At 51.2% G+C, this 21,504-nt stretch overlaps 10 protein-coding genes across 10 annotated transcripts; 6 read left to right on the top strand and 4 right to left on the bottom strand.

Moving 5' to 3' along the window:
- Nucleotides 1-155: 155 nt before the first annotated feature.
- BDQ94DRAFT_134992 (general substrate transporter) lies at nucleotides 156-2,396 on the bottom strand. The gene is made up of 5 exons (XM_026764578.1): nucleotides 2,275-2,396; nucleotides 2,089-2,228; nucleotides 1,851-2,036; nucleotides 800-1,798; nucleotides 156-723 (listed from the first exon to the last, which is right to left on the bottom strand). Exons 1-5 carry the CDS (start codon nucleotides 2,324-2,326, stop codon nucleotides 568-570), a joined length of 1,533 nt encoding a protein of 510 aa, XP_026630796.1. The 5' UTR covers nucleotides 2,327-2,396; the 3' UTR covers nucleotides 156-567.
- Nucleotides 2,397-3,330: 934 nt separating this feature from the next.
- On the top strand, nucleotides 3,331-3,897 carry BDQ94DRAFT_166036 (gamma-glutamylcyclotransferase family protein; the record flags this gene model as incomplete). Its single annotated transcript, XM_026770454.1, has 1 exon — nucleotides 3,331-3,897. The coding sequence occupies one exon, from the start codon at nucleotides 3,331-3,333 to the stop codon at nucleotides 3,895-3,897; it is 567 nt and encodes a 188-aa protein (XP_026630795.1).
- BDQ94DRAFT_134989 (glutathione S-transferase family protein) lies at nucleotides 3,799-4,990 on the bottom strand. The gene has a single exon (XM_026764577.1). The coding sequence runs from the start codon at nucleotides 4,915-4,917 to the stop codon at nucleotides 4,240-4,242; it is 678 nt and encodes a 225-aa protein (XP_026630794.1). The 5' UTR covers nucleotides 4,918-4,990; the 3' UTR covers nucleotides 3,799-4,239.
- Nucleotides 4,991-5,649: 659 nt separating this feature from the next.
- BDQ94DRAFT_134988 (NAD(P)-binding protein) lies at nucleotides 5,650-7,037 on the top strand. Its single transcript, XM_026764576.1, has 3 exons — nucleotides 5,650-5,884; nucleotides 5,947-6,294; nucleotides 6,358-7,037. The coding sequence occupies exons 2-3, from the start codon at nucleotides 6,043-6,045 to the stop codon at nucleotides 7,006-7,008; spliced, it is 903 nt and encodes a 300-aa protein (XP_026630793.1). The 5' UTR covers nucleotides 5,650-5,884; nucleotides 5,947-6,042; the 3' UTR covers nucleotides 7,009-7,037.
- On the bottom strand, nucleotides 7,032-8,713 carry BDQ94DRAFT_181243 (NAD(P)-binding protein). Its single transcript, XM_026773849.1, has 4 exons — nucleotides 8,222-8,713; nucleotides 7,785-8,153; nucleotides 7,588-7,725; nucleotides 7,032-7,524 (listed from the first exon to the last, which is right to left on the bottom strand). Exons 1-4 carry the CDS (start codon nucleotides 8,472-8,474, stop codon nucleotides 7,217-7,219), a joined length of 1,068 nt encoding a protein of 355 aa, XP_026630792.1. The 5' UTR covers nucleotides 8,475-8,713; the 3' UTR covers nucleotides 7,032-7,216.
- A 781-nt stretch (nucleotides 8,714-9,494) lies between these two features.
- On the top strand, nucleotides 9,495-12,315 carry BDQ94DRAFT_181239 (uncharacterized protein; the record flags this gene model as incomplete). The annotated part of the gene is made up of 7 exons (XM_026773848.1): nucleotides 9,495-9,718; nucleotides 9,790-10,063; nucleotides 10,114-10,208; nucleotides 10,265-10,845; nucleotides 10,894-11,013; nucleotides 11,073-11,357; nucleotides 11,425-12,315. 7 exons carry the CDS (start codon nucleotides 9,495-9,497, stop codon nucleotides 11,961-11,963), a joined length of 2,118 nt encoding a protein of 705 aa, XP_026630791.1. The 3' UTR covers nucleotides 11,964-12,315.
- A 186-nt stretch (nucleotides 12,316-12,501) lies between these two features.
- Nucleotides 12,502-15,143, top strand: BDQ94DRAFT_181237 (putative MFS multidrug transporter). The gene is made up of 7 exons (XM_026773847.1): nucleotides 12,502-12,759; nucleotides 12,821-12,981; nucleotides 13,048-13,461; nucleotides 13,515-13,644; nucleotides 13,713-13,958; nucleotides 14,056-14,103; nucleotides 14,155-15,143. Exons 1-7 carry the CDS (start codon nucleotides 12,708-12,710, stop codon nucleotides 14,718-14,720), a joined length of 1,617 nt encoding a protein of 538 aa, XP_026630790.1. The 5' UTR covers nucleotides 12,502-12,707; the 3' UTR covers nucleotides 14,721-15,143.
- Nucleotides 15,144-16,253: 1,110 nt separating this feature from the next.
- BDQ94DRAFT_181233 (alkyl/aryl-sulfatase) lies at nucleotides 16,254-18,628 on the top strand (the record flags this gene model as incomplete). The annotated part of the gene is made up of 2 exons (XM_026773846.1): nucleotides 16,254-16,256; nucleotides 16,627-18,628. 2 exons carry the CDS (start codon nucleotides 16,254-16,256, stop codon nucleotides 18,442-18,444), a joined length of 1,821 nt encoding a protein of 606 aa, XP_026630789.1. The 3' UTR covers nucleotides 18,445-18,628.
- Nucleotides 18,629-19,328: 700 nt separating this feature from the next.
- On the top strand, nucleotides 19,329-20,872 carry BDQ94DRAFT_134981 (oleate delta-12 desaturase). Its single transcript, XM_026764575.1, has 3 exons — nucleotides 19,329-19,372; nucleotides 19,452-20,247; nucleotides 20,313-20,872. The coding sequence occupies exons 1-3, from the start codon at nucleotides 19,334-19,336 to the stop codon at nucleotides 20,669-20,671; spliced, it is 1,194 nt and encodes a 397-aa protein (XP_026630788.1). The 5' UTR covers nucleotides 19,329-19,333; the 3' UTR covers nucleotides 20,672-20,872.
- A 14-nt stretch (nucleotides 20,873-20,886) lies between these two features.
- BDQ94DRAFT_166027 (uncharacterized protein) lies at nucleotides 20,887-21,205 on the bottom strand (the record flags this gene model as incomplete). The annotated part of the gene is made up of 2 exons (XM_026770453.1): nucleotides 20,887-20,936; nucleotides 20,989-21,205. 2 exons carry the CDS (start codon nucleotides 21,203-21,205, stop codon nucleotides 20,887-20,889), a joined length of 267 nt encoding a protein of 88 aa, XP_026630787.1.
- Nucleotides 21,206-21,504: the final 299 nt, after the last annotated feature.

Here is a 21,504-nt window from a genome sequence, read left to right as displayed (position 1 = left end):
ATGGCTGAATTCCCCCCTTTCCACATGGCTGGCATTGGTGTAACCACTAGTACATTCTTATCATGACTTAATTTACTTCTTAGTATAGGACTATAACTAACTATATATCAATACGAACCCCGTCCGACTTGAGTCAGTTATTGTTGTTGTCTTTCCCCCCCTCCGGCCAAGCTTAATCGACCGCAGGCCAATGAATGGAAAGCCGTTGGTCGCACTGCTCGGCTGGCCTTCCTGAAGTGACTGTCTGTTAAGGTCTGGTCAGAAAGTATCTCGGATTCCTCCACCAATCGCTTCTTTTTCTTTATCCTCAGGGTCTTCTTTCTTGTCTTACTTTCTTGGGGTTGCAGTCGCATCGCATGCGTCCTTCCCCTCCCCAGAGTTTATTGAACCTATACCCGACCAGAACACCCGAGTGGCTATGCATTGTTCCCCATGATTCGTGTTGTTCTACTCTTGATCTACTAGTCTCACAACAACCCCCACGTGGTTCATGATACAACATACAAAGTAGAAAAGATGGGATCAGTTGCACCACCATTATCACCCATCGATGGTGGCCCACTTGCTTTATGCTTCTATCGCCAATTCCGACTTTCCCCGTTCCTGTATCGCTTGCACCTCGATTTCCTCGTCCTCCTCCTTCGCATACGCTACCTGATAAACCGTGTACCACGGTCGTTGGAACAGTCCATCCAGTGCCTCTAGCGATCGGCCCGTTGTGTCCTGTGCGCTGTCAGAACCCCCGCCGTTACGTCTCTCCCTTCTTCCATCGTCCATATCGGGGAGTGGGTTCACTTACCGGCATCGCAAAGAACACGTACACCAGCGACACAAGGCAGATGCACGCAAAAAATGCAAAGGCTCCCCACTCCTCCATCACCTCCAGCAAGTCGGGCGTCGCGCGCGTGCACCCAAACGCGAACAGCCAGTGCCCCGCCATCCCCATCGACAAGGCCAGCGATCGGATCCGGATGGGAAAGATCTCCGATCCGATCAGGAAGGGCATCGAGAACCATCCGATCACCCACCCAACCCCATGCACAAAGATGGCTGCGATCGCCGCCTTCGAGGCCTGCGTCGCGCTGGCCGTGTGCAGGATGGTCGTCGTCGACATCTCTCGGGATATCCCAAGATAACAAGCGAGGTACACCAACGTCAGGATCTGGAGGGTGATTCCCGCCATAAGAGACCGCCGTCGGCCTACAAAATCCACCACTACAAGTGAGAAGATCAGCAAGGTGGTGAACTTGACCACGGCATAGACGCCCGTGGTTAGGGACAAGGTATCCCCGGACGTGCCCAGGTATCCCAAGATTGTCGGCAAATATTGCGTGATGGCATTGCCTCCGGACCATTGCGAAAACAGATGTGCCAGCATCACGAGGCAGAACCGACGCCGGTTCTCCACCGGGACAAACGTCTCCTTGAATAGGTCCCATTGTGAGGTGCCCGTGGCCGCTTCCCTCTCCTGCAGGATTTGGAATTCCATGACAGCAATTTCTGCGACTACGGTTGGGTGGCTCGGGGCCAAGTGGCGGAGCTTTGCAAGTACCGCTACTGCCTGAGTTCGCCTGCCCACGTACAGCAGCCACCGAGGAGATTCTTCACAGATCAGGAGTCCCAGTCCCCAGACTGCTGCAGGGAGCAGTTGGATCAAGGTTGGGAACATCCACTGCATATCTGTTCCATCGTAGTTTTTGGTAATGCCATAGTTGATAAAGAACCCAAAAACGACCCCTAGTTGCTGGCATGCGGCAAATTGAACTGCAAGGAGCCCGCGGATGGTCTTAGGGGCTACCTGCAACAAAGTCAGTCTGTTCCCAGTCCCCACTCAAGCATCATTTAGGTACCTCGGAGATATACATCGGTGGGGTCACGGTCAAGCCGCCCACCCCGAGACCCGCGATCAGTCTTGATGCGTACAGTCCGGACAGGTTTCCATTACAGAGGCCCTGCCCCAAGACACCAGAGACATATACTAGGGTCGATAGCCGCATCGTCCACCGCCGCCCAATTCGATCATTGAAAGGTAAACACTGCAGTAGCTGTTAACCCGACATACATCTACCTTCTGAGTAGATAGCTTACTAGCAGACAGCCCAAGGTCATTCCAGCCGTGAACATGGACACAATCCAACCTTTGGTATTGGCATATTCGTCGGGGGATTGCTGGCCGAGCCCGAATTTGATCCGAAACCGAGATTGCACGACCAACGATGCGATATTCGCTGCGAAGATCAGCACCCTGCATGACATATGATCTTCACTATCTACCTTCATCAAACCCCCTACTGATTCCGGAGAGCGCAAAGATGGCAATGTTCATCAACAAATACCAGTTAAAGACCCCCCGAGGGGAGTCCCGGATGGCCTGTCGGGTTTCCGCAACGAGCCCCATGGTTGACTTCCTACCATGACGGGCCCCATCAGTGAGCTTATATACCCAACTGAAGCCACTCAGTCTGGCCGGTTCTACGACAAAATCGCGCAGGGTCGTGGTGTGGCGGAAAAAATATCTCATGACCCCTCCAGCGACGGTTCAAAGTAAGGAGCTCTCCCTCACGGAGGCCATCGTGCGTTGGTATGTGCTATAGCCGAGTTTACCAGGGTCTAGACGGCACTGGGCTAGATTGACAGGTTCTGTCGGCGCACACCATCGGGACTCCGCATTCCATGGGGGTGCTTTGTGTGACTCGGACGTGCACGATAGGGGATATAATTGTTGATATGGCATAGAGTTACATTGCGGGTTCGAGTCCGAGTTGCATTCTGCGCCAGCGAATCCAGTCCAACTGGAAATCGCGGCCTCTTACAGGCTTTTGCCGGTGGTCTTGTTGCGTTGGATGCTGGAAAACCCTGTCCTCCCTGCCGCGGATGCAAGGGTTAGAAGTGCTTGGTGTAGATATGGAGTGCCAACCGGGTTTGCAAGGTTACAAAGCCGGATACCACTATCGACCGGTAGCAGCCGATAGAAGCTTCTATGCCCGGGATGTTTGATGCTTGGTTTTCGCTTACTGTAACAGATGTGTTGCATGGACATCATCTGCCCACTCGATACCTCGGCTAGAATAGGATGTCTAGCAGATATTCCTGTTATGTTTGACTGTCGATAGCTCAACTAACTCAAAGCATCCATACCACTTACCATAGACGTGCATAAGCATATCTGGCACGTTGAAACCCCGAGATCGACCGGCGGTCTATTCTTAGCTGTCGGCGCTTAACCCATGCTTCCCCGTCGTCGATCCCCCATCGTCAATTCCCCGCTACACTCAACCGCTCCCTCTACCTCCTATGTCCACATACTACTAACCCTCAATTTTTTTCAGAATGTCCCCTCCAGACAACCAGGTTAATCCTCCCCCTCCACCCCCACCACCATCAGACCCTCGCGCCAAAATATCTCCATTCGTACGGAACCTCCGAACCGTCCCGCCCCGTTCCCTCGCTGTCTCCCAACCACCTCCTCCACCCACAACAGCAGCCCCAACAGGCCCATACTTTCTCTACGGCACGTTGATGGACCCATCCATGCTAAGAGATATCCTAGCCTTGGACTCAAGTGAACATATCAATCTCCGACCTGCATATATAACAGGCCACGCTTGTAAATTGTGGGGACAGTATCCGGCTCTGGTACCGGATATCACTTCTACCTCGGTGGTCAATGGTGTCGTGTATCATGTGCCTTCTGTGGAGGATGGAGTGAAGTTGGCAAATTATGAGACGGGGTGGTATCGCGCTGAGTCTTGTGAGGTCGTGTATACGGATGGGGAGGAGCCTGGGAGGGTGGGTGGACATGTATTTGTGTTTGTGGGAGATGAGGGGGAATTGAGTGAGGGTGTGTTTGATCTCAGAGTCTGGCTAGCGAGGATGGGGAGGAAGGCGGGTAAGTGAGGTTGGCCAGGCTGGAAATGGAGACAAGTCAGTTATCTCTCCCCGATGTTTTGACGAGAGATATCATAGTACCTAAAACAATGTCGGTCGTGGCATCTGATGGCGATTAGTCAAACCTGCACTTACACGCTTCATCATCCTGATACGTTAATGCTCCAGCTGTAATCTAGAGAATATCATCTCTTTTGTGAAGGTAAGTAAGTCAATCCAGAGAATCAGTCCGGTGTCCATGTGTCTCAGGGAATATTGTACTTTGACTCTTCCCAATAATCATACATCAGTATATCTAATCATGTTCTAGTGTATTCTCTTCATATATATACATCATCTAACTACTGCAAATCACATCAGCGATTTAGCAGGCGCCGCCGGCGCCAGCAAAGGCACCAGATCAGGATCACCCTTCTCCATGGCGCGCTTGTACGCCGGACGCTGTCCAATACGCTCCAGATAGCGCACAATATTAGGATACTCATCAAGGCTGTAGGGAATAAACAGGCGCAGCGTCGTCAAATGGAAGACCGACACGCAGTCTGCTGCAGTGAACTCCTCTCCAGCCAAGTATGTGTTCTTAGCTAGGTGCTGATCCATCTCCTCACAGGTCGTTTTCACCCGTGACTCGGACATCTTGTAGACAGCGTCCTCTTCGGATGGGGTACCGCGCATCCGACTGAACAGCATCCCCATGAAGGATGGCATTGTCGATCCTTGGGCCCGGTGCAGCCAGAAGACGTAGTCTGCGTACTTGGGGTGGTCTGGGGTCAAGACTAGACGGCCCTTTCCGTATTTAGCCAGGATGTATTCGATAATGGCCATGGTCTCGCCCAAGACGACGCCGTTATCTTCAATGATAGGGGCAGTGCCGGACCAGTGGAGCTGGCGGTACTCATCTGGGGCCATGAGAGTGGGCGGTTGGCGGTTGTAGCATTTGAGAGTGTAGGGAATCTCGAGCTCCTCGCAGAGCCAGGTGATTCTCTCGGATTGAGAGAGGCGGAGATGATGGATTGTGAGACCGGACATTGTTGGGATTCGGGGTGGTGTTATGCTGCTAGAGTTTGGACAGATAGTGTGGCTGGGATGCCGAAGGTTGGGCTCCATAGGTATTTATCTACATGTAACTTGGGGGGCTCTCGTTGATTCATCGGAAGCCGGGTGTTTCTGCTTAGTGTTAAGCTCCGGCCGGTTTGTCTGTTCCCGAATATCCGGCCGGAAACTTGAAGACAAAGTGGATCCAATCGAATGATCGAGGATTTATGCATAAACCAGGTTCCACTTCTTTATGCCGTTGCTTGATATACCTATATGGTCAGCCCGGATTATCATTGATTATCGTAGCAACCGTTATAGATAACTGTATATGCCCCATTATCGAGTCGTTTGGAACTCAACGTCTCTATGTTTCACCCGGAATGCTTGTGGGTCACTTCGGACTCCGTGAGGAATGAGTCGCGGCCAGGAAGCCAGGACATAACTTGAGCCGGCTCAATCGTTGCACAGCACATATCCACTGTTGCAAAATATCTTCCGATCGCACAGATGGCGGCCAGTATGCTCGTGAAATGGTGGGGAGAGATGGACGGGCAGCGCAGGGGCCATACTCTGGTGGTTTGTACTTTGGGCGGAATGGAGATGAAATTCGATTAATTGTGAGGATACACACTTCAGATCTGCCGTTCTAAGCTATTCTGATCAATGGCATAGGATTGTGGGAGACTTCCCAGATGCGATGGGTGCACGAGAAGCAGAGGAAGGATTAAGCATCGGGCTTGACCTCAAAGCCGAGCGGGTGGCGCTTTAGTCATCTCGGGGCTGGGAGCCACTCCGATCAACCCTCTCTCTCTTGACCACCAATCGATTACGGATCTAATCTGTCAGTTTAGGGATGATGATAAGACCGAAGCCCGAGAAGCTGATTTAATCATCGTAGATGATGCTCATGATTATGCGAAGATGGTTGTAGAAGGCGCATTAGTTTACATCATGCCGTGTCCGTCTGCGTCTTTCCCTACCGTATATATACCACAGTGGAAGCTTACTACATCCAGCTAGACATCAGTTCAGAAACAGTTATTTACTACTTACTAGATCACCCAGTGATAGTACCACCAAGGACACACGCATCCATTACTCAACATATTCACCACCATGAACGCGGTTCTAATAACAGGCGCGACCGGCAAACAGGGAGGTTCTCTCATTCGAAACCTCGTCTCCCGAAACTCTCCCTTGGAGATCTTAGCCGTTACGCGAGACTCCTCTTCCGCTTCGGCTCAACGGCTGAAACAGCTGTCTTCCAACATCAAACTGGTAGAAGGAAACTTGGACAACCCGGCAGAGATCTTTCGCAATGCGCGCGCCCAGACACAGTCTCCGATTTGGGGTGTCTTTAGTGTTCAGGTGGGGATTCCCAGCTTTTTCCAATCATCGTCACAGTGATCAAATACTGATTGACTCTACTAGGTGGCCATCGGCAGCAATGTCGACGAGGAAGCACAGGGAAAGAAATTGGTCGATGAAGCCCTTAAGCAAAAAGTCAAGTACTTCGTTTACAGCTCTGTGGACCGTGGCGGGGAACGTTCCTGGGACAACCCGACCGATGTCCCTCACTTTCTGAGGAAGCATCACATTGAGCATCACCTTGTGGATAAGGCTAAAGGAACTGAAATGGACTGGGTGATTCTGCGCCCCGTGGCATTCATGGACAACATGGTCCCCGGCTTCCTGGGAAAGGTCTTTGCGACGGCCTGGAAAATGGCACTCAAGGGGAAGTCCCTTCAGGTGGTCGCTGTCAGTGATATCGGTCATTTTGGCGCAGAAGCTTTCCTTAACCCTGATGAGTACAAGGGCCGGGCGATCTCGTTGGCGGGAGATGATTTGACATTCGATCAGTTGGCACAGGTGTTCCAGCAGAAGACCGGTCAGCGGATACCCATGACCTTCCAGTTCGTGTGTTCCTTGCTGTTAACCGCTGTCAAGGATATGGGGTATATGTACAGGTGGTTCCATGATGAAGGATATCAGGCTGATATTGGCGCGCTAAAGAAGAAGCATCCGGGATTGAAAGACTTTGGGGATTGGCTTGAGCAGGAGAGTGACTTTGTCAAGCGATAGATGATATTGATGCCTGTTTTGTTATGCAGAAAGACTTAATGTTTAATGCTGTGTGTATGCTTAACTATGCACGTGTTTTGAGCGACCTCATATAGCCATTGATTCACTATGATCTGGTTCTTATAGGTACGAAAGGGCTAGATTGTGTGTGCGAACGCCACTATCGTGCTTTCCTTTGAGAGGAACAATTCCTGTCAAGAAGTAACTCTCAAACCAAACCATATGCATTAGCCACAATAATCTCCTTTAGACTACTCCACCCAGGCTTGCCCATCTCTTTCAGTAGATCTTCCGACCGCTTCGAAGGTCTAACGTCTAACAAGTCCGCGTCCTTATCCCGGGCAGGCAGATCTGTCGGCAGCTCGCGATTAGGAAATATACCTCGATAGATGGTAGCCAAATCATTCCAGAAGAATGGCCAGCCATACGCGAACAGGCGTTCATTTTGGACGGTAGGATTGGTCAAAGCCGCGACATGTAGAAGTGCGACATCCTCAATGCCCACACAGTACCCTCCTTCAGGATGAATTAGTCCGCATTCTCGTAATGGTTGGGGCTACGGATATGGTTCATGCGTACCATCTGGGATAGTGGCATTCACGTGTTGAGAAACGGAGACCCAGTCATTCTTGATGATAGCTGCTGGCCATAGTAGTGTGGAAGGAAACCCTTGGTGTTGTGGATCGAGAGAGGCACCGTAGCACAACGAGGGTAGAACTGGACAATATGATTTAGTGTGTTGGAAGAATATTCCGTGCACGGAGAGATGTGCATACCGGTATTCGCCACGAACCCAGGCTTGTGCTCTTTCACCCATTCCCAGACTCCTTGCTCGCCCAAGGCTTTGCTTGCGCTGTATATGTCGAATCCCCGTCTCCATTCCTCAGGAGACCCCGTTTTGGCTCGTTGTATGGCAGTTTCATTCCAAGTTTCTGACGTGATCACGGTCTTGCCATTCAGATCATCGAAGCTCATTGTGTTAGCCGCTTGGCAGGAGGAGGTGTAGACAAAGCGCTTCACGCTGGGCTCGGCGGCCGCGGAGGCAAGAATATTGTGATCCAGTTGTTTGATGGAATTGAACACCTCGTCCGTACCATCATTTGGACCAGCAAAGATGGTTACTACATGTGCTACTCCTGACATGCCTATAAATTGCACGGTTAAGCATTTGACTAGTGAAATATCCGTAGGGGATGATATGGTGTGTACGGACCTTTCATCGCTTCGTCAAAAGCACCCGGACACTGTATGTCTTGGATTTGGACCAGCTCGAAGCTGTCAGTTCCATACTTGTGACGGAAATGATCTCCGAGCCATTGGTGCCTCTGCGCATTCCGCACGGTTCCCCTCACACGGTACCCGCGACTAAGCAGCCGATCGGCCACATTGGATCCTACCAAGCTATTCGCTCCCGTAACCAGGACCCATGATCCGTGAGGGATAGCTGATGTATCGGATACAGTCATTGTAGGGATGATCCTTAGGGATGATTCTTTTGTAATGGTGTAACGATGAACACGTGCGTATCAGCGGCGATCGGGGAACATCTGGCTGTTAAAGTAGCTCAGATGCCACATAGTGCGGTGAAAATGGGCTCCACCCAGTGCTTCGAGAGAGAGCTCATTACTGCATGGTGTGACAGTAGTGCAGCTGCGATAGCTCCACTAATAGCCATAAACACAGACACTCATCTCATGTCTGCCTGTCTTATGGAGCCCGCTTTGCCGTTTTCAGAGGGATTGACAAGACTCCGAGACGGGAAGCATATGATTGTATCCACCCACAGGCCCATCGGAGGAGAGAGACCGGGGAGACTAGCGTTATTGGAGACATGAACGGTGAGTTTCGGGCGATCATTTGAGTTCGGTGTCCATTCGTATCCACCAGGACACCGCTCCTTCTCGACGTCTAGGTACCACCAGCATGATCTATCCGAAAGTTAGCTTAAGCAGGTTGACTCGGGAGACAGTGGTGTGAGTGGATGTTGCTTTCGGGAAGTGACAATGTGTCTCGGAGATTAGGGTTCATGCCTGCTTGCTTCGATCAATTTCCAAGTAAACCGAGTAATAAGAGCCCCCTTAAAATCGTTTCTCGCAGGCATATACAATATGCCCTTTTTTGCCCCACGTAGTCAAGGGTTCGGCGAAGATGGCGGCGCTATCTAACTCGCGTGGCGGGTTATTTCAAGTCATCCAAGGCACGACGGGATAGCGCGCACAGATCCTATATGAAGATAATCCATGGTCTAGTATTCCAACAAGACGTCTGTTGTGCTTATTGCTATGGCTTATATAGATAGTAGTTGCCTGTTGGTGTGACTGCGAGGGGGCAACAGGGATGAGTCAAGCGGACTAAGAACCCGCTAACTACTTAGTGAGTTAGTGACGAGTCGATCGAGTAGCAAAGTGACTCCGATTTGACCCCGACTTTCTTCCCCGCAAAGCACCTCCTCGCCCAAATCCACCTCCCCAAAAGGCTCATCCACCATGTCCGAAACGGTCCCGGAACTACGCTTCCGATCGGGAAATGTCCCAACGCGCTATTTCAAGGCATGTCGCTGGTGCCGCAAGCAAAAAATGCGTTGTGATGCCCGCAATCAGGTCCCTTGCGCCCGGTGTCGCGCCGTTGGCCGCGACTGCATCCTAGACCCGGTTGAGAGTGCAAGGCGACAAAGTACCCGGCGGTCATCCCCGGCTAATCGCCCGGTGAGGTACAAGAGAATATACCTCACTTTGAGTCCCTACAAGATGGAACCAGACTAATATATAGTTTGGAACACAGGCGACAACAAGCAAGGTCGCCTTGGACCGAACCACACGGGTTCGGGAGTCCTTCTCCTCGAGAACAGGATTTTTCTACATCCACCACTGTACAAGATGTCCCAATCAATGCCTCGCTCGATTCACTGCCAGAGTCTACTGCCGCAGCGGATTTGAGTTCACCTGGAACAGCTGAGCGACATGCACCGGAGCACCAGCAGTTGAGTCCGAATGACATGATTGCCCCAGTTTCCGTGATGCACTCCATGTCTGTCAATTTGCTCGGATCAAGCAGTGTGAGTGATTTGATATTAACCATCAACTAAACGTCGTTAATAGTTCGCAGATCTTCATGGACAACTCCAGCAAAGCAGACCCTAAAAGCGATATTATCGCGCGTGGGATCATCAGTGAAGAGCGTGCACGGGTGATGTATGACCGGTATGGCAATGCCTAGAAATCGGGAATCTACTGGATCAATGCTAACCGACTGTAAGCTTCATGGGTGGCAGTAAGAACTTCCTGGCATTGTTTGATCCCATTCGGGACACCTTCGATTCGGTCCGCTCTCGCTCCCTCTTCTGCTTCTCGGTCATCATCTACCTCGCCAGTCGGGCCGTGATGGACTTGCGGAGTGACACCCATCTTCAGCGTGTCCTTCAAGACGAAGCGCAGAGGCTGGCGGAGGATAGTTTCTTCGAACGCCCAACCAAAGTTGAAACTGTACAAGGGATGATCCTGCTGGCTGCCTATTCTGAGAAAACGTGGTTCTCGACCGCACTCATCTTGCGTACCGCCCTCGATTCCGGGCTCGAGAAATCTCTAGATGCCTTACTGTCCCAGGAAGACGTACCGCGCAGTTCTTTATCGGCTTCCATGGAAGACCGTAAGCTAGTGTGGCAGACCAGGACTTGGCTGATCAGCTTCACCCTGGAACTAGACGTAGCGTCTGGGACAGGTCGCAAGTCACGGATCGATGCAGTGGACACAATGAAATTGCGCAAGTTCCTCGAGTATCCACTATCCTTACCTTGTGATATGCGCACCATCTCAATCATAGAGATCCACCAGCTCCGAAGTACTACCATCTCCCTGGAAGACCGACTATTTGCTGACCAAAGTCCAGGCCAATCGCGCATGTCCATCGAAAACGCCAAGACGGTTGACGAAATTGTATTGGTTGAGCTGCCTGCGGTCATGACAAGACTGCAGACTTGGTGGAACACATGGGATGAAATCCATGGCAGTAAGTGCTAAGATACAAACGAAGAGCGTCAGTCACTGACCAGTAGCATCAACTTGTAGACAACGCCTTTCATGCTGGTGCATTCCAGCGCTGTAGTTTGAAGTTGATGTTGAACTACGCCCGAATCTTCGTTCTATGTGCCTCACTGGCTCGAATTCAGAAACTTCAGTCCGGTGCTGCCGAGCCCAACCAGGAGTCAACAGGTGACAAGGATGTCTCACATTTGTGGCGCGCTCTCGCTACGACCATCATGGATCAATTGGACTGCTTCATCCAAGAAAGCGCCTACCGCTGCCAGCTCACGTGGGCTCCTACCTACCCAGCCTTGACCCTTGCCTTCGTCAGTAAGTAGCACGAGACCCCGAACGTGTGAGCACGTTCTATGTCGATGGGGCCAGCTAACACGAAAAGCAACTTTCGCTCTCCGGATCGCTCGATGGCGTCCGGACTTGATCGACCAGGACCTCCTGCTTGAAAGGGCCCAACTGATCTGCGATTTTCTCAAGCAGCCGCCCTATCCGGATATCCATCGTACTGTGTCCATCTTTGTCAACTACGGTCGCGCACTAGTCGCTAGCCAACGGGGGCATGGGGAATACTGTGCAGATGTGATAAAGCCCTCGGAGCAGACCAATGGGCAATTCTCATTAGGTAGGGGGGCATACGGAGTCCCGGTGGATGTGTCAACATCTTCAGGGATGCCATCCGAACAGGTGAACTACCCGGCAGACGCAATGACCCCTCAGGCAGAAAAGGAACGTGGTGCCGCTGGGGTACCCAATGCTGAAAGGACCGCGCCTGGCAGACAGCTTCCTGCTAGACTGCCGGGGCCCATGGAAGCTCCTAATTGGTCGATGTGTAACCCCATTGCCGATTCATTCGGCTTGTTCGAAGAGGAGCAGAACGACATCTTTGACTTCTTGCCAATGATGCCGTCAATTCCTCAATAGACCAGTCGTATGGCAGTGGCGGGCTACCGATGGGAGAGCTATGTCCTTCATTCATTAGGAACGTGTCAATAGACGTGTAAGCTGGGTACGCCATCGGGAATTCGACACATTCGGTGTCAAACCATGGACTACACGAGGCGAGCAACTAGGTATGTGCTTGTCGACGCTAAAGGTAGAAAGATAGCTCGAAAATGCGGTAAGGACCTTTCAGGGGGATATGTGCGGTGCTCGCATTGCCGAAGCCAGCCTGCCATCACGCACCCAGCAGGAAAATTGGCGCATAACATGCCGCTTGCTGATCAATCCCCAATGGGAAAAGTTGGATCTGATCCACCGAGCTTGGGCAGACTCACCAAGGACAGACTTTTCCTTTCAATGAAAGATGGCGTGGCCTTGAAGCCAGTTTTGAACCCGGCTCCTGATCGGCGCCGTCTCCGGGATGCTCTGTGGCCCCGGTGCCGGACCGGCCCCGATGCTGCAGTTGCAGAAGATGAAGATTCAAGACTGCTTATTGGGCCACGAAGATCTACTGGCGGTCCAGATTGTGGTGGACTCTTGTCGCCAAAGATCTTCAGATAACTAACTAGTCGGACATCTTGGATTATTCAGTGACTCATTTCCTATGATGAGGGCCTTAAAGGCCTTTAAAGCCCACACGTCTCGACAACAATTGAAGAAGACTCCGGAAAGTTCAGTTTGAAAGGGGCTCAGTCTGCTGTGCTACACGACGCGCAAGCCTCAGCCATGGCTACAGAACGCTGTTTCACTGTCCCCATCGGAGAGATCGACCATTCCGGTATGACCTCATCGATGCCTGTCCCTTGCATAGCTAACCCTATCTACCTATCCCCTGATAGACCCAAATTGGAACCGGAGGAAAGATGCCATTCCCTCCACCATCGTGATAGGAAAAATGTGGGTGGACGGTGAAGGATACAGATTCACCCGGTTGACGGAAGATCAAGTCCTTGTGGACTTTGATCATGAGTCTGCGAAAAATCCGGTCAATTGGACTCATGTGAGTGTGATCAAATTAACAGGTTATGACAGATCAAGCTAACAGCAAGCCATCTGCGACAATTAGAGAAAGAAAATGTACACCGTCCTCACAGCACTCTTTCTGGTGCTCAACTCTGGAATATCGTCCTCTTTACCCAGCAATGTCGTTCCAGCGATGATGCGCGAATTCAATGTCACAGGTGACCCGCAGAAGGTTCTCCCCACCGCTGTCTTTCTTATTGGATATGTCGTGGGTCCCTTGTTCTTCAGTCCATTGAGCGAGACAATAGGGAGAAGGCCCGTTCTACTTTGGAGCTTCACCGTGTTTCTTTTGGCCACGATAGCGTGTACCTTCGCCCCGAATTGGCCAGCGATGTTGGTATTTCGATTCCTATGCGGAGCCATGGGGGCCGCTCCCCAAACCGTGGTAGGTGGAGTCTACGCTGATATGTTTGAGACTCCACGTGCTCGGGGCCGAGTAATGGCATTTTATATGGCGGTAAGCTGTCTCACACAGTGTATTTGCAGGAAAGGCGTCTAATAACCACTTAGGCGGCGAGCTTTGGTCCGATTGTTGGCCCTATTATTTCCGGCTGCAGCGCGCAGTACGGCTGGCGATGGTCATTCCGCATCGATCTTATCCTTGTTGGCTGTAGCTGGCTTAGTTCGCTTTTCCTGCCAGGTGCGTGAGCGACACAGCGTTGTCATCTGCCCTGCTGATGTTCCTAAGGAAGCTAACGTCTAGAGCAGAGACATTTAGTCGGGTTATTGTCAAGAAGCATGTCGCCTTACTGAACAAGCAGTCATCCACCCATAGCTATGTCTCTCAGCGAGAGTTGCAGAGTGCCGCAGTTCAATGTACCTTGAAAGAGACTTTGACGAGACCGATCACCATGATGTTCACTGAGCCAATTATCCTTTTCACTGGGATATACTTGGCTTTTGCTTATGGGCTTATTTTCTTTTGCTTCCAGGCATACCCTATAATCTTTGAAGGTACTTACCCATTCGTACTTCCTCTGTCGAGAGAACGGACCAACGAGCTTGCGCTTTTCGCTCTGCGTGTGAAGGTTTGCTGACTCGGGCGACGCAGGTACCTACGGTTTCAATGTCAAGCAAACATCGCTGTGCTATTTGCCCAGTAAGTGCCCATCGAGAAGAAACCATCATGAATTCACACTAAGCCCATTAGTTGGAATTGGCGCAGCATCCTCTGGCCTTGTCTCGTTGTACTACGACGTCATCTATGAGCGAGCCAAAGCGCAAGGGAAGAAATGGACGACCATTCCGGAGTTACAGAGACTCCCGGTAGCCTGCATTGGCGGACCATGTCTCACCATTAGTCTCTTTTGGCTAGGATGGACCGCCAACCCACAGATTTACTGGCTGGTGCCGGTGCTCTCGGGTCTGTTCTTTGGCTTCGGATACCAGATAATCTTCATTTCGCTGTTGACCTATGTCACCGATGCGTACAAGATCTATTCTGCCAGTGCGTTAGCAGCTTCTGTGATCACGCGGAGTATTCTGGGTGCCGTCTTCCCCTTGGCAGCTGATCCGATGTATTCAGCGCTTGGCGTCGGATGGGGGACATCGGTCCTGGGCTTTGCAAGCATGGCCTGCATTCCCATTCCACTGGCCTTCCTCTATGCCGGAGAGTGGATCCGCAAGAGAAGCACATTCTGCCAGCAGCTGCTGAAAGATGACAGCGCCACAGAAGATAACCACGTCACACGCCCTGTGACTCCGGAAGCCGTTTGAATTACTCGTGTCACCCAAGCGGGTGTCTGTCTCTTCTCCGCCATCTACCCATTGTGGGATATATACCTACGCATATTCCCGAAAACGCTTGTTGAGTTCTCTGATCTTACGCCTACGCTCAAAACAGCCCAGATCTAGAGGCTATATCTTCTCGACATGACTTCCAAGCAGTGTCATCCTCCAGTCAGGACATTCGACTTTCATTTTTCACCTTTTTCTTCGAACAAAATCACTAATTTCAAGACTAATATCGACGACAGTCTGTCCTTGCACAAATGTTCCACAGCAACCGTTGGGGTTTGCGCTAAGGATGCATGGAGGCTTTCGGTTATGGATAATGATTTTCGGCAGCATAGAATTAACGGCCTAATGTGACAGATAGACCTAGATGACCTAATGCATATTTACTTAGCCTGAATGCATGTACTGTCTAATACATATGCTTTTCTATTGATGATCGCCAGTCTGTGGTTGTAATAAAGTAATTGACGTGGCTCGGATCTCGTCTAACAAGGAGCATTGAGTGTTTCACAGTGTCATGCCAGTGTCACCTGTTTAAATGTCAGCAGATTTCCTGCAACTTTGAGGCCGTGCAAGTGTTGTCTGACCCCAAAATTGCGAATAAACTTGCATCAGAAAGGTGATCTCGTATGGCCTTTCCTCTTTATCTCTTCTTCCCCACTATAGTGCCCGCACTCTTCTCGTCTCTCATTCCCTATCATCATTTGGGAAACTGCCCCAATCCACGATCTTAGACCTAAAACACTGTCGAGATTGGCCATGAGGCTCGCGGCTTCTTTCGCCATATGTCTGGCTACGTTAGTATGCGCCCGAGAATGGGTGACGACCACGGAACTTGAATCTCAGCGGTTAGACGAAGATGACGAGGTTGCTTCCAGCATGGAAGAGGTTAGATCTATAAGTAGGGATGTATTTATCAGAAGCACGGCTCATGAAGACTCTCTAGATTGGCGTCGAAACAGGATACAGCATTACTTGTTACGACAGCACTCGGATTCCGGCATGCGATGTGGCCGAGGTGATCACCCTCATTCCTGGTGTACCACAGACTACTAGTATTCACGATGGAATAATAGTCGTTGATGGAGTTGAGCTGATATACTCGTGAGTGCTGTGTCCGTGTTTAGCCTCTGTATTTAGCCATTCAGTCTAACTGTTAGAGACTGTAGTTCCCAGATGACGGCACAACCCTTTGAGGAGGAGCATAGCTCATCTATACCCGACACAGTGACCGCGGAAACCACAGCTGAAGCATCTGACATCGAGGTCACCATGTTGTGGAGTAGTTCCAGTCTGGCTGTCTCCACACATATGATCAGTCGAACAACATCCGGATCAGTTAGTAGCACTCTAAGTGCTGGGCCTGGTGTGGGAAGTGTTCAGGGCAGTATGAGTCTTATGACTACTCAAAGTCGGGCATCCAGTGCATCCTTGACTAGCTCATCCACACGCAGCACTGGGGCGGCACCGATAGCGACGGGGGAGTTGGCCATGATGGCTGGTGGTGCCGCGATGGTGTTGTTGGTTGCTGTCCTGTGAGGGGTATTTTGTGGGGTTGTGATATTGAGGCATAAGTTGTTATGAGAGCACAAATATGTATCAAGAAAGTGGCGGGCAGTGGGGAAAACTGCCGGCCAACTAATAACAATACACATGACTGACTCTGGCTCTCCACATCTTCAATCCATAATCTGAATGCCACCGCGTAGACTGACTCTACGATGCAATTTCACGCACAGCTGGTCTCTAACGCCGGTTGCCGATCGGGCAATCGGCAATACCACCCCGCAGCATCACAGCCACCCTCTATAAGTGAGGTCCAACCTACTACTCCCTACTATCCTCCCCACCTGTATATTTCACACTAATAATGACATCTGCACAGCTACAACCAAGCTTCTCGGATCGAACCGATTTCGACAACGCCTCTCGAGGCTGGATCGGGTCTCTCGAGCCCGGCGTCATCCGAGCAGCCGATGGCCGACCCGTCTACAACAACGACGCCTACCACTTCCTGCAGGGATCAGAATGTCCCAAAACAGCAAACCCAAAGCTATGGAGACAGGGCCAATTGGCATCCATGCAGGGACTCTTCGAAGTCGTCCCGGGGATCTACCAGATCCGCGGCCTGGACCTCGCCAACATGACTGTGGTCGAAGGCACCGAGGGACTCATCGTCATTGATCCTCTAACTTCCGTGGAATGCGCTGCTGCTGCTCTGGCCCTGTATAGGAAGCACCGTGGTGATAGACCCGTTACTGGGGTAATCTACTCTCATTCCCATATAGACCACTTTGGCGGAGCGCAGGGTGTGCTTCCTGCCTCTGACGCAGTAAGAGCGAGCCCCATCCCGATTGTCGCGCCAGAGGGGTTCGTAGAAGAAGCCCTGAGTGAGAATTTGTACGTTGGTCCGGCTATGCGTCGTCGCGCGCAATACATGTACGGAGCTCAGTTACCCAAGGCTGCGGACGGTCAGATTGGTTGCGGCATCGGCATGACCGTGTCGATGGGAACAAACTCGTTTGTGCCTCCAAACACTATTGTCACCTCGACGGGCGAAGAACGAATCATAGATGGCGTCCGCATACAATTCCAACTCGTGCCCGAGACGGAAGCGCCAGCGGAGATGAACTTTTACTTCCCTGATCACCGCGCGCTGTATATTGCCGAGTGTGCAACGCACAGTCTGCATAACATCATCACGCTGCGCGGGGCTCTGGTGCGCGATGCGAAAGCCTGGGCGCGGTATTTGGATGAGTCGCTGGTCCTATTTGGCCAGGAGTCAGACGTGTTATTTGCGGGTCATAATTGGCCGACATGGGGCTCAACGCAGATTGAGCAGTTGCTGTCCGAGCAGCGAGATCTGTATGCCTATCTACATGACCAGACCGTGCGGATGATGAACCAGGGTCTCACGGGGATTGAGATCGCCGAGACCCTGACCCTCCCGCCGGCGCTGCAGACTGCATGGCATGCGCAGGGGTTCTACGGGTCGGTCAGTCACAACGTCAAGGGAATTTACCAGCGGTACATGGGATGGTTCGACGGGAATCCAGCACATCTATGGGAATATCCGCCCGTCGAGAACGCAAAGCGCTACATTGCCTGTATGGGGGGCATTGACGAAGTGGTCCGCAAGGCAGAAGGTTTCGCGCAAGACGGAGATCTCCGTTTCGCCGCGACGCTGCTGGGACATGCAGTTGCATTTGATGCAAAGCATGAGCAGGCCAGACGTACGCTGGCATCGGTATTCGAGCAGTTAGGGTTCGGAGCGGAGAACGCGACCTGGCGGAATTTCTACCTCTCCGCGGCGCGCGACTTGCGCGGGGAGCACCAGCAACCAAATACAAATAAACTACCGTCGAGGACCCAGAGTCGCCAGTTGAACCCACGCCAGTCGGTGGAGCAGTGGCTAACTCTGCTGTCGGTCCGGCTGAATGGACCAGCCGCGGCGAGCGAGGCATTTGCCCTCGATGTGCATGTGACAGATGAAAAGCAGTGGTGGAGACTGATGGTTAGCAACGGTGTTTTAACTAGCAGGAAAACCTCCGATCGGACGGCTATTCAAGGCGAGACAAATTTTACAATGTCTCTTACGAAGCAGCGACTGTGCGAAATCCTGAGCGGCAATGCAGATCTTGGCGACGTCGAACAGGAGGGCGATGAAGCATGGCTCCACCGATTTCTGTCTTTGACAGCGTGATCCGGCAGTTAAGCTGCCCGACCTAGTTATCAAAAAGAAACCCCTTGGATAAATCATCATCCAGGCTCAAAAGGTCTGGTAAAAGGCCTTGCTGTTTGTGGTGGACCAATTGTTTTCGTTTCACCATCCCGTGTCTGAGAAAGCCCTAAGCAAGTCGTCGCAAGCGAAGAGGAAAAAAACCGAGCCGCTAAGAGTCGCGAGGCGAAAACGTTGAGAACGTGGAAAGCGTTGAAGTTTAAATTTGTTCCAGAACAGACTAAGCGCCGAACCATCGGCCGAAGAAATGAAACTAGACTTTAGTCGGCGAGAGATCAACTCCGTGGGGATTGACGGTGCATCTGCATTTTGCAGATGTCAGGGAGGGAAGTCCTCCGGTGATCTTACGACGGCGTGGATGTTTATCTTGATCGTAGAGGCTGATAATCAATGTTCAATAAGCAACTTCCTTGATTTTTCCAGACTTCTTCAGCCAGTGTTCCACCATCAGACACACCTCTGTTTGGCCGTTTTTGTTGGGAATTCCCCCCACTGCGAACGGGCGGATCCGTGGAACTGGCCTCGACTTTGTCCGTTTTCCGCACGCCGCTAGTCCTTCCCCCCTATCTAACGCTGATCCTTTGGGTTCAGATTAGCTGGGCTTGTCGCAGAAAATAGTACTTTGTAATACTGGAACGAGGTTAATGCCAATAGCGTGGCTACCATGGGTCCGTTCCTCCAAAATCGAAAGACTTCAGGAACTGCGTTCCCCTGATTGGACAATGGCTGCGTCAGTTAGGAGAGACCCTTTGTCTTTCACAAGGAAAATTTAGATCCCCAATCGTACAAGAGTCGCAGTGTCTGACGCTGCTTCTTTGTTTGTTTTCTCCCTCTCTGCGCGACTTATTCGATCATGGCTGAACTTCGTAAGGTGCCTGCCAGCCAGGCGACGGTATGTCTATCCCTTTCTTCATCACCTCCCCCCTTTGAAAAACCCTAATTGGCTAACAGCTCCCTTTTGACTTTGACAGCAGCAGCAGCAGCCCATTCACAATGACGATAATGTCCCCAGTCTGAAGACCCTCAAGGACGCCATTCCCGAGGAATGCTTCGACTCCTCTGTTGTCACCTCCCTCCTCTACCTCGCCCGCGACATCCTCTACTGCGCCATCCTCACCTACGGCGCCTTCCACATCCACCTCCTCCCCTCTCTGCCGCTGCGCGCCCTCGCCTGGGCTGTCTACGGCTTCTTCCAGGGTTGTGTCGGCACCGGAATATGGATTCTGGCTCATGAATGCGGTCATGGTGCCTTCTCCAAGCATCAGACCTTCAACGACATTGTCGGCTGGGCTGCCCACTCCTTCCTCATGGTCCCCTACTTCTCCTGGAAGATCACCCATGCCCGCCACCACCGCTACACCGGCCACATGGAGAAGGACACCGTCTTTGTCCCCTGGACCGATAATGAGCTGGCCAAGAAGAAGAACGTCCGCATTGAGCAGCTCAAGCATCTCACCGAGGAAACCCCCATCGTCTCCTTCCTGCAACTCATCGGCCACCAGCTCTTCGGATGGCAGCTGTACCTCTTCCTGAATGTCACCGCCGGTCCCAAGAGTCTGCCCGAGAATCGTCCGATTCGTGGCGCGGCCAGCCACTTCAACCCCTTCGGCGACCTTTTCACCAAGTCGCAGTATTTCAGCATTGCCTTGACTGACTTGGGTCTGCTTATCATGGGTTCGATTCTGTACTACGCCTCTACGCAGATTGGTGCATGGAATGTCGTCCTTCTATACTTTGTTCCCTATCTGTGGGTGCATCACTGGCTGAGTATGTCCATTCCATTCAATCCTAGAGTTCGTTAGAGAAGAGGGAAGTACTAACGTGAAAATCAGTCGCCATCACCTACTTGCAGCACACCCACCCCGCTGTCCCCCACTACACTGCCGAGTCCTGGACCTACACCAAGGGTGCCCTTGCCACCATTGACCGGAGCATCGGCTTCATCGGCCGCCACTTCTTCCACGAAATCATCGACTACCATGTCGTTCACCACCTGTTCAGCCGGATTCCCTTCTACAAGGCCGAGGAGGCTACCCGCGCTATTCAGCCGCTGTTGGGGGTTAACTATCACGAGGAGAAGGAGAGCAGCTTCTTGTACTCGCTCATGACCACGTTCCGGAAGTGCATCTACGTTTCGGATGGCAAGAAGAACGGTGTGTTGCATTTTGTCCTTCCCGAGGAGGCGAAGTAGACTTGCATAATATATTTGGGTGATTGATTGTTGTGGTGTTCGTGGGTGTGGTTTACTAGTAAATTAGAGTACAATATGCATATATAGACTGTTGATAGACTTTGATAGACGATCACAATGTATTATAGACTCAAAGCTACTAGAACGCGATATGTGTTCATGTTCAAATCCCTACAGAAGAACCAAGACCTTAGATGAAGCAACCAAAATCACTGTCAACAGAAGAGATCCTTAATCTTGGACATTATACTCTCGCCACTTTTCACTACAAAGATTAGCATACCATCAATTAATTCATATTCATTAAACGAGCTTACCATCATCTCTCTTGAAAAACTCCTCCAACTTCGCATTCAGATCTTCGCTGAGTCTACCGGTGCATTCGAACACATCTCGTTTCTTATCGTTCTCGAGGATGATTGTATACCAATCAGATCCGTCGTTCCTGTCATTGTTCCACAGAATCTTCAGGCCACGCGCCTGGCATTGGACCAGGACTGATGCCGAGATGTCCGGTTGCTCAGGGTGAGGCATGATCGCTGGGGTTGTCTAGAAGTGTAAGCCGAGGAGGATAATCAATGTGTCAATCGAAATGAGGACTTACCTGTGCAAAAACGGAGAAGGAAGGAGGGTAAAGCAAGGTCCCGTTGGTCAGATGTACTGAGAATATCGATACACAATAGATAGGCAGGACATGAAGATCCCCAGAAGACCTCATGGGGCTTCTAGAAAGCCTCTATTTTTTTTTTTTTTTTTTTTTTTTTTTTTTTTTTTTTTTTTTTTTTTTTTTTTTTTTTTTTTTTTTTTTTTTTTTTTTTTTTTTTTTTTTTTTT

Source organism: Aspergillus welwitschiae (genome assembly GCF_003344945.1).
Source record: "Aspergillus welwitschiae strain CBS 139.54b unplaced genomic scaffold BDQ94scaffold_3, whole genome shotgun sequence".
NCBI lineage: Eukaryota > Fungi > Ascomycota > Eurotiomycetes > Eurotiales > Aspergillaceae > Aspergillus > Aspergillus welwitschiae.
Note: the sequence above shows the minus strand (reverse complement) of the source record. Positions and strands in the feature narration are given on the sequence as shown.

Coding starts and splice junctions, on each gene's coding strand:
- BDQ94DRAFT_134989 (XM_026764577.1), bottom strand. CDS start 4,917: ATGTCCGGTCTCACAATCCATCATCTCCGCCTCTCTCAATCCGAGAGA.
- BDQ94DRAFT_134988 (XM_026764576.1), top strand. CDS start 6,043: ATGAACGCGGTTCTAATAACAGGCGCGACCGGCAAACAGGGAGGTTCT. Junction 6,295..6,357: donor GGGGTGTCTTTAGTGTTCAG/GTGGGGATTCCC, acceptor TGACTCTACTAG/GTGGCCATCGGCAGCAATGT.
- BDQ94DRAFT_181243 (XM_026773849.1), bottom strand. CDS start 8,474: ATGACTGTATCCGATACATCAGCTATCCCTCACGGATCATGGGTCCTG. Junction 8,154..8,221: donor TTTTGACGAAGCGATGAAAG/GTCCGTACACAC, acceptor TGCAATTTATAG/GCATGTCAGGAGTAGCACAT. Junction 7,525..7,587: donor GAATGCCACTATCCCAGATG/GTACGCATGAAC, acceptor TTCATCCTGAAG/GAGGGTACTGTGTGGGCATT.
- BDQ94DRAFT_134981 (XM_026764575.1), top strand. CDS start 19,334: ATGGCTGAACTTCGTAAGGTGCCTGCCAGCCAGGCGACG. Junction 19,373..19,451: donor TGCCTGCCAGCCAGGCGACG/GTATGTCTATCC, acceptor TGACTTTGACAG/CAGCAGCAGCAGCCCATTCA. Junction 20,248..20,312: donor GTGGGTGCATCACTGGCTGA/GTATGTCCATTC, acceptor CGTGAAAATCAG/TCGCCATCACCTACTTGCAG.
- BDQ94DRAFT_134992 (XM_026764578.1), bottom strand. CDS start 2,326: ATGAACATTGCCATCTTTGCGCTCTCCGGAATCAGTAGGGGGTTTGAT. Junction 2,037..2,088: donor TGACCTTGGGCTGTCTGCTA/GTAAGCTATCTA, acceptor CAGCTACTGCAG/TGTTTACCTTTCAATGATCG. Junction 1,799..1,850: donor CACCGATGTATATCTCCGAG/GTACCTAAATGA, acceptor ACTTTGTTGCAG/GTAGCCCCTAAGACCATCCG.
- BDQ94DRAFT_181237 (XM_026773847.1), top strand. CDS start 12,708: ATGGCTACAGAACGCTGTTTCACTGTCCCCATCGGAGAGATCGACCAT. Junction 13,645..13,712: donor TAGTTCGCTTTTCCTGCCAG/GTGCGTGAGCGA, acceptor CGTCTAGAGCAG/AGACATTTAGTCGGGTTATT. Junction 13,959..14,055: donor ATACCCTATAATCTTTGAAG/GTACTTACCCAT, acceptor CGGGCGACGCAG/GTACCTACGGTTTCAATGTC.